At 39.9% G+C, this 11916-nt stretch overlaps 1 protein-coding gene across 1 annotated transcript; it reads right to left on the bottom strand.

Annotated features, from left to right (window-relative positions):
• Positions 1-1401: 1401 nt before the first annotated feature.
• On the bottom strand, positions 1402-11401 carry mthfr (methylenetetrahydrofolate reductase (NAD(P)H)). Its single transcript, XM_088617094.1, has 12 exons — positions 11243-11401; positions 8969-9222; positions 7868-8106; positions 7405-7515; positions 6943-7136; positions 5860-6110; positions 5163-5297; positions 4005-4185; positions 3620-3802; positions 3275-3376; positions 3039-3158; positions 1402-2709 (listed from the first exon to the last, which is right to left on the bottom strand). The coding sequence occupies exons 2-12, from the start codon at positions 9214-9216 to the stop codon at positions 2506-2508; spliced, it is 1968 nt and encodes a 655-aa protein (XP_088473220.1). The 5' UTR covers positions 9217-9222; positions 11243-11401; the 3' UTR covers positions 1402-2505.
• Positions 11402-11916: the final 515 nt, after the last annotated feature.

Raw genomic sequence — 11916 nt, 5'->3', positions numbered from 1 at the left:
GATGTATGATTAGTTATGCTCTGAATTTTGTGAAATATTTTAAATGTCTTTGCACTCTGATATTACAGATTAATATTTTAAGAGCTTTTGAGTACAAATTCCACATTATTGATTGTGAATAAGTTCAGATCCATGGTTTTACCAGAGTTTGTGACAGTTAATACAACCTGCTGTTACACAGACTGAATAAGTTTGCCTTACATGAGCAAACAGTTTAATGGCTAAAAATACTTTTATCATGCCTGTTACAGCATGTACTATACACGTGGCTGATTGGAGTAACCAAATGAGGCCTGTAGAAGGTTCTGCTAAAGGCAAAGCATTCTACACAGAAGGTATAGTTTCACTATCTCCAAAAGGACCTCAGCTAGACTCGAAGAACACAGACGACATGCTACTTGAGTCTTGTGGCTTAGTATTTAAAATAGTTGCTAGGCTCTGTGTGCTGTCAGTTCACATTTTCTAAATAGAATTAAGAACAGCGGGAGCATTTTTAAACGGTATCCTTTAATCTGAAAAAGAAAACAGATTTTGCATTTTTACATTTTATAGAAGGGAGAAAGAGTAACAGTGCATTCTCTTGACCTTTCACACACTTCCATTACAATGTGCAATTGCCTGTTCCTCACTCGGGGGGCCAGTGAGTTCACTTGTGGTGTCTCAGCTGTTTCTTTACAGCTCCTCCCTGTACTTTCTCATGTTACCAGTGTTCTCCAGAGCCATTACCTCAGTCTTTTTGGCTCATAATGGCCATTTAATGCTGCAGTACAGTACTCTGTAGAACATTCTCTTTTTAAGTGTTTAATCCCGGTCCCAATTTCTTTAAAAAAGGCAAATAAGTGTGAACTACAATTACAACTGTGTGAAAAATAGCCATATTGTAAGATTGTATAAACACCCTCTATCTTTCAGGCTTTGCAAGAATGAATTACAAAGCACAACCAGTTTATAGAAAACTGTTTTGTATAAAATGTATTTTATACAAAAATATGTGTATATATGTGGAGGCTATAAAGACTTGTATTAACAAAATCCTGGTTTGAATGTCAGGAATCAAGACTGAAACCAATTTTGTTGAACCCAGATATCAGAACATTAATGTGGCAGATGAAAAGTCACAGCATTATTAAACAAAGGAATACAAAACAGAAGTGCACACATGAAATATTAGTGGGTTATCAAGTTCAGGAAGATAAGAGGTTTTGTACTATGTCCACTCTGTACATGGCAGTATGGTATGACTTCATGTCAGATAATGTGACGTAAAACCTGCTGATGAAAGTGACCCAATCCTTGCAATTTATTCAGGTTTGTGAAAATATGGCCACATTTGTAGGATCTAGAGGCAAATGACCAATTCTTTTTCAGAAGGATAAAATAAAATGGGTCTTGAGACTCTGCGAAGGCACACATTTTTATTTCAAGACAAAACTGTAACAGTGTTCTATATCTTTAAAGTTTCATTATAACAAACTTGCATAGCATAATTGTGCAACATGTATTTTCTGTGCTGTTGGAACCCATAAGCCACAGCCCGGTGTGTGCTGGAACAATAACATAAAAGTAACAGGGGTGATTAAGAAAATTCTATAGGTCCTTTTAATATTTGGAGTGCTGTTCACATAAAAAAATGCATGTAACAAAAACTTCTTAATTCAAATCCAAAAATATTTTTAAATGAGTAGTTTAGCCTTTGGTTAAAAGTTGAGTACTGTAGAGAATGTCTTAAAGTAAGGAAATATATACATTTATTTAAATTCATAGCCACATAAAACCAGTTACCAGTTTAACCTTTCTAATAAAGCTTATTATAAAAATGGTACCTGAAACCCTGTATATCTTTAAATTATTTGCAGATATTTATTTCAATCCTATTTAATTTTCTTAAAATACATTATTACAAAATCACTTGTTTAAGATAACATTCCAATTCTTCTTTAGTGCTTAATGTAATAAATATGTTAAAGGAATTGTAGAAAGATAGGAAAATATTGTCATAAAAGTTGTTAATACAAAACTGGAAAAAAAGTATTGAGCTTATTTATCATTGAGATAATTTTTTGCTGCTGTAAAAAAAGCCATATTAATTGTGGCTTTTTAACACACAAAATATACAACACTGCAGAAAGAAAAATACTGATCAAGGTGATTTCTGCAGAGGATGAGGTGAAAACTTTTTGGTAGCTTTATATGAGTTCATACGTTTCTGTATGCAATTCTTACTGCAAAGTTCACGTCATGTTTATAAGATGGCAGAAGTTCACCTCCAGATTACAAAAACAATACCCCTAGAAAAATAATATACTTGCTAAAAAACATTTAAAATAATGGATGTAAAAGTATTGCATTACTAAAAGAAGGTCGAGTCTTCTTGTATACATTGTATACCCCAGAATAGCACTTCCATTTTAAATCTACTGTATGCAGGAGTGCAAGTTTTCTAAAGTAGCATTCAAAGAATGCAATGGAGAGGCTGTGGGGAGCCCAGCTGTTGCAAGGGTAGAGTTATTCAGGATGTTCAGCAGGAGAATCCAACAGCTCAAACATGTCCTCTATAACCTGCCACAGACAGCTGTCCAGAGGGAAGTCATTGTCCACCAGGTTGACCAGGTAGTAGTTGTCATGGATGTACTGGATGATCATGCGAGAAGGGGACTCTTCCTCATACAGTTTAGCCCACTGCTCAATCCATAAAGCAAAGGCTTCATCCTACAAATGAAATACATTAGACTTGTTTCAGGAATAAAACATCCGTTTATCATCCGTTCGTCCCATATATGTACGTATTTAACAAAGATCAATGAAACTTTAGTAGAATTTTCAACAATACAGTAATTAGAGACTTGCAGAGACTTAGACTTTGATATTTTATATGCTGGATTTGATATTATACTGGATTTTGTTCTCCCACAAAATGAACAAAAGAGTACCTCAGACTGCACACTGCTTAAAACACGTGTTCACTACATAAAATTTATCTCGCAAGTGGAGTTCCCTCATTGGATTTAGGATTAAGTTTTCCTATTACTATTTCCCACCTTCCAGAACATGAAGCTGACAGGATCCACAACTGTTGGCTGCACAATCTCTCGGCCAGGAAAAATCCCCCATGTCACAGCATTCGGCTGCATTTCATGAGCATTTGTTATGTTCTTTCCCTAGAAGTGAGGATTATATAGATTTGACACTTAAAATAAAATCACCCATCAGAGCTAATAAGAAGTAGTTGGTAGCTTGATTATTAGTAAATATAAAAAGTAAAAAATGTATATACCTTGACATTCACAATGTGGTAGTTAACACGGGGCTCGTACTTTTTTAGTACCTGAAGAAGTGCTGTGACATTTTCACTTGATGTGAAAAACTCCAGATATGCCTGTTGATTACAAATTATTAAAAGCATGAATGGGAGAAAAATTCTAATTTACCAATTTAAAGGCAGACGTCCTGACAGGCAGCACTATTTTGTGGTGTAGCTGACTTGTTAAAGGTCGCACGGCGAGTATATTAAAATTAAAACATGGGATACTTTGCTCATTGTATAATAACAGTTGTAACGCTCACTGAACTTCACTGCCTGCTGCACTACATGTCCACTGTTGCTGGACTAAAGCTTTACCTTCTGGAAGACATATCCTCCAGGGGGGCCCCACCCCACAACAGGGTCAGAGGACGGGCTCCCGTTGATGTTGGGCTGGGAGTTGATGGTCAAGACACCGCGGCGGTTCACTTTCTCCAGCTGGTCCTTCAGCAGGTTCGTCTCCGGAGCCAGTGGGTCCTCATTCCATGGCAAACACATCACCTGCGACACAGAAGGATGGCATCTTCAAACAAATACAATCCCTAAGGAATGTTATACGTGTTGGAAAGCATATCCCCCAATCACGCTTGGAATAAGAAGGGCACTCCTGTTGTTGAAGAACACTAGGAATCCATGTACCAAAACGCCGTACGGGACTTCAACATTCCTCCAGTAGCCCATTATGGACTGCTGCCCAACTTACCTTGTTCCCAGCACAGTTGGGTTGTGCAGTGATATAGTTAGTGAACACTTCAAAGACGCTCTCCTCATTCATCAGCTCCTCTCCCCACATCTTCAGCAGGGCCTCCTTGGAACACTTGCTCTTCAAGTAAAAGAGGTAATAGTCGTTCAGCTCTCCAAAAGCAGGTGATGATGAGTTCCCCCTAGGATGAATGAGAACCAGTTAGAGGGGTTAGGGTGAAGATAAAAGCTCAGGACACAACTCGATTACAGCTCTCTTCAACTGTTAAATCAGTCTACCTTCATACACATGGAATAAAGTTATTTACCAGATTGGGAATATTATAGTAGATGTTATATCGAATCTTAGAAAAATAATGCATCAGAACCGGAAGATTTAGAGAGAGATGCATATATTTATAAATGCCACATTAAAAAAATAGGAAGTTTAAACGTTTCCAAAAAAGAATTAAAATAGTTATTCTAAGAACAAGAGAGTGATAGATAGCTATCCCCCTACTCTTGTCCTGGAGAGGTAATCCCTTGTAATGCACCTCTGAGTTTCTAGCAGGAAACAAGGAAACCAAAACAAGTCCACATGTCACGTTTGATGTAATACATAGGAGGAAGAATCTCTAGTCCTGTGACCCTATCTAAAAGAGCCAGAGACGGTCACCTTGGTTAGAGTGTTTTTATTTGACACACCCTGTGTGCGTGTCACCTGCCAAGCAAGAACACCCATTTCTCCAGGTGAGATTTTGTGAAACAAGAGCATCTTCCGCTCCCAGTATCGTGCAAGAGGTGGAGTGGATATATGAGCTATTAATTATAAGACTACTCTAGACACGTTCTTACCTTATTATTTTAGAACATCTACTCCTGTTGTTCACAGCATGTAAGCCAAACAGAACATGCGGTAATTGTATTTTTGCAGGGAAATGTTATTTAAAAACGATGACCACCAAATAATTTTTCTGCAGACACATTTTGTATGCCTCAAGCAGGTTTTCTCTTTAAAGCATACACGTATTATGTCACTCAGTTAAGTGCAAGTCCAATCTAATTACACACCTGACGATACAGTTTTCGTCAACTTACATGCTAAATTCTTTATTTTCTTAAACACTTTTCAGAAGGCTTAATATGAAATTAACAGACACTTATAAATTGCAGCCCATACCATCTTCCATTGGGGAACTCGTCCCACTCCTGTGTCCTGTAGATGTAACTCTTGGGTCTGGAAGCCCAGAAAATTGGTCTGACATCTTCCACTTTGCGTTTAGGATGAGCGCTGACTGCCCATGGGAGTGGCCGCCTGGAAAAACACAATCAGATGTTCCGCCATGTCCTTTAGGTCCCTGAAAGAGCTCAGAATGCCATAAGCGAAGGACCATTAACTTTGTCATAAATCAAACTTGTACTGGTTGTCTATGTAGGTCATTGCATTAAATCACAGCATTAAGCATTGGCTTTCGTGAACTAGTAAACCCATCTGGGGATGTGTAGTGTTAAGTGAACAAGCCTTGCTAGATGGGTTTCAATTTTAAATTCTTTAATTGGAATCGGCAGTTGTGTGTTTTTCACATCTCTAAACCGCAGGACCACTAGCAGGAGAGAATGAGGACGTGCAGACCCACTCTCCTGGCCTAGTCACCAAGCTCCCCATGTTTTGTCACAGATATTGCAGCCCCATGCCAGACTTTCAGAGCCAGCTGGAAGGGGGGGTGCTTCTCTTGATTCCAGCATCATGTGCCTGCACAAACTGAATAATACTCAACAAGACTACAGACCAGCGTATCTTTTTTTGTTTTTAACACATGATCTGGAAATAATGCAGTTAGGGAGGTGGCTCCACATTAAAAATAAACAGTGCAAACCTGGGGTCTTCAATCCACAAGCCCAGCTGCTTCAGGACCTCCATGGTAGCCACCTCTCTGTTGAGAGTATAGAAGTGGAGGCCAGGCACCACACCACTTTTTAGCAGCACTTTGCACATGCCCACTGCCTGGTCAATGCCATAGTTACGGATGGCAGCATCATTGTCCTTGATGGGCTCGATCACCTGCTTGATCTCTTCAGGAACCTCCAGTTTGGAGAGTTTCACCAGCTGGCGCAGAGACTGGTACCCCTAGGCACACAGTGCCAAACACAAGAAAGGGCTTACAGTCTTTTACATTTCAGGATAATATATAAAAACAAAAAAAAAGATCACAGATATGAGGAGGTCAAGAGGCTTATTGTTTAGATGCCAAATCTGAATCAATACGAATCTTTTCTTGAAACATGCCAGTTTATCAACTTCAACAACATGACTGGACCGCTTGTTCCAGAGTCACATGACCCAAACACCTCCTGTTCTCCGTTGTAAATGTATTCTGCTTAGTTTCTGCTTCTGTACTTTGATTTGTGTTCATTGACGACTCTGAATAAATTCACTGGATTGACTTTGGCCAGGATTTTGCATACATGGATCAGTTTCATAATCTTTTCTGTAAGATTCAAAAGAATAGGTTCTTTGTCAGGGTAGGGCGTTCCTTAATGTCCCAGGAATGTTCCTTACTTTTAATTTTTCACTACAATAATCTAACAATGAGTTCCTCACATTAGTAAACATAAGATCAGTAAATTGACTGAAACAGCTTCCTACCGTCTGCTGCAATTCTAAAATTTATCATCAGAACTCCACAGCGATTAAAAATACTATTGGCGGAACATTTATTCAAATCACATTACAAATTCCAATACAAACTATAAAGAAACCTCTTGCCAACTTTAGGAAACAGAGCTTTTAAAAAGAGAAAAATGAAAGCATACAATGTTAGATATGCATTTCAAATGTTCAAAATACAGGTACTTCTCTTTCCTCATTACCCAACATGTAATTGTACTCTGTTTACAAGGCACAAAAGCGATATACTGTAATTCCAGTGAAATAGATCGTCTTTGCCATTCCTAGATACCTGAATAGGAAATATTCCAGGCAAAATGGGACAGGTGATCCCCATAGCCCTGCAGTCCTTGACAAACTTGAGGAATGTTTCTGGTCTGAAGAAGAGCTGTGTGACGATAAAATCAGCCCCCACATCCACCTTCTCCTTCAGATGTTTCAGGTCATCCTCATAGGTCACTGCCTCCGGGTGGCCAGTGGGGTAGCCTTTCGCACAAGACCAGAATTTGGCACATGGTTAACTTGAGAACCCGTCAAGAAGTGGCAGAGAACACCAACAGGTTCAAATCTTGGGGAACAAATCTGAGAGGCTTCATGACAAGTCCCCAAGAATACTGAATGCAATCTTTAGTCTTCTGAACTGTAGAGAAATTTGAATATTTTGAACAACTTTTTTGGATTTAACAGTCTTTTTAACTTAATCGGTTTTCATTTACTCCAGAAATAAAGATGAAGATCAGCATAAGGAACTCACCAGCAACACAGATATCAAAATAGTCACCAAATTCAGAGCGAATGTGTTTGACCAGGTCTGTGGCATAGTTGAAACCTCCCTCCTCTTCTTCCCATTCAGCTCCCATGGGATCTGGAAGACATCCAAAGCCACAAGAAATAAACGGTTTAAAATAACAATTAAACAGGGAATGACAATGAAGGAAGCAGACAATTTCCAAGCAGGAATTTCTTCAGGTTTTTATTAGGCTGTTTCAAAAAACTACTCTGTGGGGAAGGACTACTAAGCTCATCCTCTCTATACCAATGTAGAATGTTGCTACGCACAACTTAACATTCCATGGAATAAAGTAACATTTTAATAGTTTAGATGGCTATCCTCATAAATCTGTCTGCTGAAACGGTTTGGAAGGCTCACTTGCTCTGGGAAGAGCTCAAGCTAACCGGAATCCGCCCTAGCTTTAGAACAGAACTCTCAGGCCCACCTCCCCTTAGAGCCATAATGTTCTTAAGGCCCAGGTGCTTGGCCTTGCTCAGATGTGCAGTGATCTGCTGCTTGGTCTGGTTGCAGCAGGTGAGGTGCAGCACAGTCTCCAGGCCACAGTAGTTGACAGCGGTGCTGGCTATCATCATGGAGGAGGTCTCCTTGTCTGATCCAGGGTCTCCAGCAGGGTGCCAGGTCACATCAATGAAGAGTGGCCCACCTGCCCCCATACGGTCAAACCTATGTGAAGGACACGACACAACATGATGTTTTAAATGAGGTCTCGTTAGTTCATTGGGCAAACTTAACAATATACTCCTTAATTTAACATTTCGATTACTTGATTACATGTTATTTATGTTATGTCATTACATGTTACTGTTATTGCTATTGTGTAACTGTCTATTGTCTTATCTTCTGTCCTATTTATATACTGCACCTGAGTGACTAATGAGAAACACTTTTCATTATACTATGCACCTGTGTAAGTTTAATGACAATAAAGTTGAATTGAATTGAATTGAATTGAATTGAATTCAATGCAGTAATCGTACAAGGAGATCCTCAGATTAATTAATTGAAAACATTTGACTTTTTCCCCCATGATCTGGCACACACATACAGAGGATGTCTTTAGCTTTGTTTTTCTGTACAATTGGTTCATATGGTTCATATACTTTATACATCACTTCCAACTACTCTCAAACCACAGTATATTTACTAGTGTACGTGTCCTTAAATGAGCATATGCACTTAGCCTTTCCAAACATTTTCCTGAAAACCATCAGGCTTCTCCATGGGGGGGGGATGCTCTCATTCTACAATGTTTGTACTCTTACAGAGCTATCTAATGCCTTAGCATGCCACTGGTGGTTTCTGAGAAAAGAACTCTTAAGGATTAATAAACACACTAAACCAGACTCATGGCATGGAGAATGGAAGAAATGTTACAAACAAGAGGCCATTTCACCCATCCAGTTCATTTGGCTGCTTGGAGGTGACTGATCCAGGGATGTCTCCCCGTTGGTTTTGAAAGAAGCCGGTGTAATAAGATGAGAAACTTGGCAGCACACCAGAGGGAGGACGAGTCCGAGATTCTGACCTGGAGATGAGGTTCACAGCTCCGCTGGAGGTGCGAGGAGGGAAGAACTCCAGGGAGAACCAGCAGTCCCCCGAGTCCGTGCGCCTCCTCATCTTGTCGCGCAGGCGGTCGGCGCGGTCGGTGTCCAGGATTGGCGTGGAGCAGCGGGAGCTCTCCTTGGAGCTGTCCCCCCCGCTGCTGCTCGCCCCGCTGGAGTCGCAGCGCCAGGGCTGGCCGCTGCTGTCCGTCTGCGGCAGCTCGTTCACCATGGCGACCTGCGGGTGAGCGCCACGCCCACTTGTGAGGGACTGGGGTGTCCTCCACAGAACACGCTCCCACACTTCACCTGAGCTCCCAAGATCTAGCCTGCTGCCAGGCGTGGTTTTACTGGGGAATCAGAGGCAGACTGAGGTGCAATAAATACTCCACAGTTCTACTCTCACACTGCCCTTCATAAAACCCTAATTTTTTATGCGCTTGCACTTACAGATACTCCAGGATCAGGTCCCATCAAAGACGTGACCCTTCTGTAACTCCTTGTTGTCAGTTTTCAAACACTTCCTAGTCCTAGGTTATCAACAATCTAGGAAACCATTATTTCCATAATAAAAAGCATCACATCCACTATACTAATCAGAACAGAAACAGTGGGGTAAAACAACAAGGTGTTATCAATAGCAATAATTAATTTATCTGCTTAAACGTCTCAAATGGAACATCATGTACTAACATTGCATTTCAACATCTGAATTATTTTAATCTTTTCAGTTCTGTAACGTACTGTACTTTTGTGTTGCCAGTTCTTTACAGTGGGAGGGGCTGACAAGAGTTTATTTTGGAACATGGTCCTAGAGCACCACTGTGCTACAAAGGAAAGTCAATGAAGTGAAACCATATGATAGCAATAACCTTTACAGAGGCCAAGCCATATATACAAAAATGTCTCTGTAGATGAAGTGAAATTGGACTGATGTCATTAAAAAAAAAAATGCCACTTAAAATGTTTTTTTTCTGGATTTTCTAAATTTTCTCAAAAGTTTTCTAAATATTTTGTTGTTGGTATTTTGTTTATTGGCTTCAGAGGAAATAACATTGTTACACTATTTGAAAAGGCATCTACATTTTAATCTTCACTTTGTTTTAAGAGGACACTTCCCCCTTTTAAAATCTTGCCAAATCAAGACACGAGGTTCATGCAATCTCTTCTCAAAAACGTGCAGAGAAGGGTATTTCTCTATTCGCACAAGACCAGTTATATTAAACATCAAATTAATCACTCAAACCTGATTAAGCCAAAGTTTGTAACTGGGAATATTTTATATTTAAATTAAAACTAAACTGCCTTTGGCAACGCAACATTTTCATTTCATCCTACGGAGACCTGATAGTTTGCGACAATCGAAGAGCCGGACGGGTTTGTTATGCAAGTAACCCAGCCGCCTGGGTCTTGGAGCAGAGAAACATTCCTTGGTTTTCTTGTGTGCCACAGAAAAAAACACTGTTTTTCATCCTCAGAAATAAAAAGTGTTCCTATTTTTTTTCAGTTTGGGTATTATAATCTGGTAAGTACTTTAATATGCAAGGGATGCATTATTGTATTACACTGTATGTTGTTTTATAAAATAATATACTGAGTTATTGTTCTTTCATGACGCGATTAGCTTCCCTTATCCAAGTATAGTATTCTGCTGTGCACCGGTGATATTTTAACGTTAGATTCACACATCACAGTTGTTTGATCTACATCTGCTCCTTTAACGTCTTTGTTCTCATTCAACAATACACATTCAAAACCTACCAGAAAAAGTAGGCCCATTGAACCAAAGGTGTAGGTTCAGTGCTAAGCTTATTAGAAATACTGATCCTCTACAGTACATCGCTTCCAAAAACTGCGCTTTGTCCGCTTACTGTTAGTCCGAAATACATCTGATCACTGCAGCGTTTTCAGAGACTTCCAGACACTAGACATGCAGGCATTGAAGAAAACTAATGGGAAGGCATGAATTAGGAACGACCCCTGAGGAGAACCCCAAATATCTAGGATCAAGTGAGTACTTCATTCCCTTGATTAGGGTACTTCACACATTCGTTTTGATTTATTCTGCAACTACCAATAAAATAGGTCGTTTTCAAAGCTTATCTCATTGCAAATGCGTTGTTAATACAAAAAGTACCAGAACCATTCATTATCGGGGAGCACAGAACTCTGTGGTTTAAACATACTGCTCAGTAACAGTAAAAAAAAAAAAACCTAGTGCTGATTAACTTTTTACTATTAAATAAATCACTACCTACCTGGATTTAAGCAGTGCAACTAACGCTGAGATCAGCTTGTAGCGTTCTGATGACGATGCTGCGATGTTTTATTAGATGTAGCTGGGGCAGCAGGTCGATTCATAACGTGGTTAAATTGTAGCCTCTGTCGCTCACAAAATAATATTAAATATAGCCTGTCACGTGACGCGGGTGTAGCCGGTGGAAGTTTCCCCTTTCAGGGGGCGGAGTGGAGAGAGCGTGGGGGGAGTTTCAGAGAGATTACTGAAACCGGCTCGATAAAGTTTTGGAGGATAGTGGTGACATTCCCAAAAGCGGACAGCACTGCGCGGCGTGCGGTGACAGTTGTGTAACTAGACCTGTCCAGTTCCACAACTGGACACTCGGGTGCTGTGCGGGCATCTTGCACCACTGTCGCGGGATCCATTTATGTGCAGTGAAGCCTGTCACGTAGGAGGAGGCTGACAATTCAAACAATTAAATATTCAAACAGAAGATTCACCCTTTCCCGAATGAAATTTATTTCCACAGGCCTGCCACTCATCTTTAAATTGCTATATTTTCAATGCTTACTAGGTATCGAAATAGCACGATAGGAGATAGAAGATCGTGTCAACAACACTGGTGTTCCGAGGTTAATCTAGCCTATAGTCTAGATAATCACTATCTTTTTAGAGCGGTTTTGCGCGTGCCTT

The sequence above is a fragment of the Lepisosteus platostomus genome, chromosome 23 (assembly GCF_059453375.1).
Source record: "Lepisosteus platostomus isolate fLepPlt1 chromosome 23, fLepPlt1.hap1, whole genome shotgun sequence".
Taxonomy (NCBI): domain Eukaryota; kingdom Metazoa; phylum Chordata; class Actinopteri; order Semionotiformes; family Lepisosteidae; genus Lepisosteus; species Lepisosteus platostomus.
The sequence above is the reverse complement of the archived record's forward strand: the minus strand, read 5'-3'. Positions and strand labels throughout refer to the sequence as shown.

Excerpts from the sequence above, each read along its gene's own strand:
- mthfr (XM_088617094.1), bottom strand. The coding sequence starts at position 9,216 with ATGGTGAACGAGCTGCCGCAGACGGACAGCAGCGGCCAGCCCTGGCGC. Across the intron at positions 5,298-5,859 it reads TTGTGGATTGAAGACCCCAG|GCGGCCACTCCCATGGGCAG; the intron begins GTTTGCACTGTT and ends GTGTTTTTCCAG. Across the intron at positions 3,159-3,274 it reads ACCACATTGTGAATGTCAAG|GGAAAGAACATAACAAATGC; the intron begins GTATATACATTT and ends CCTCACTTCTAG.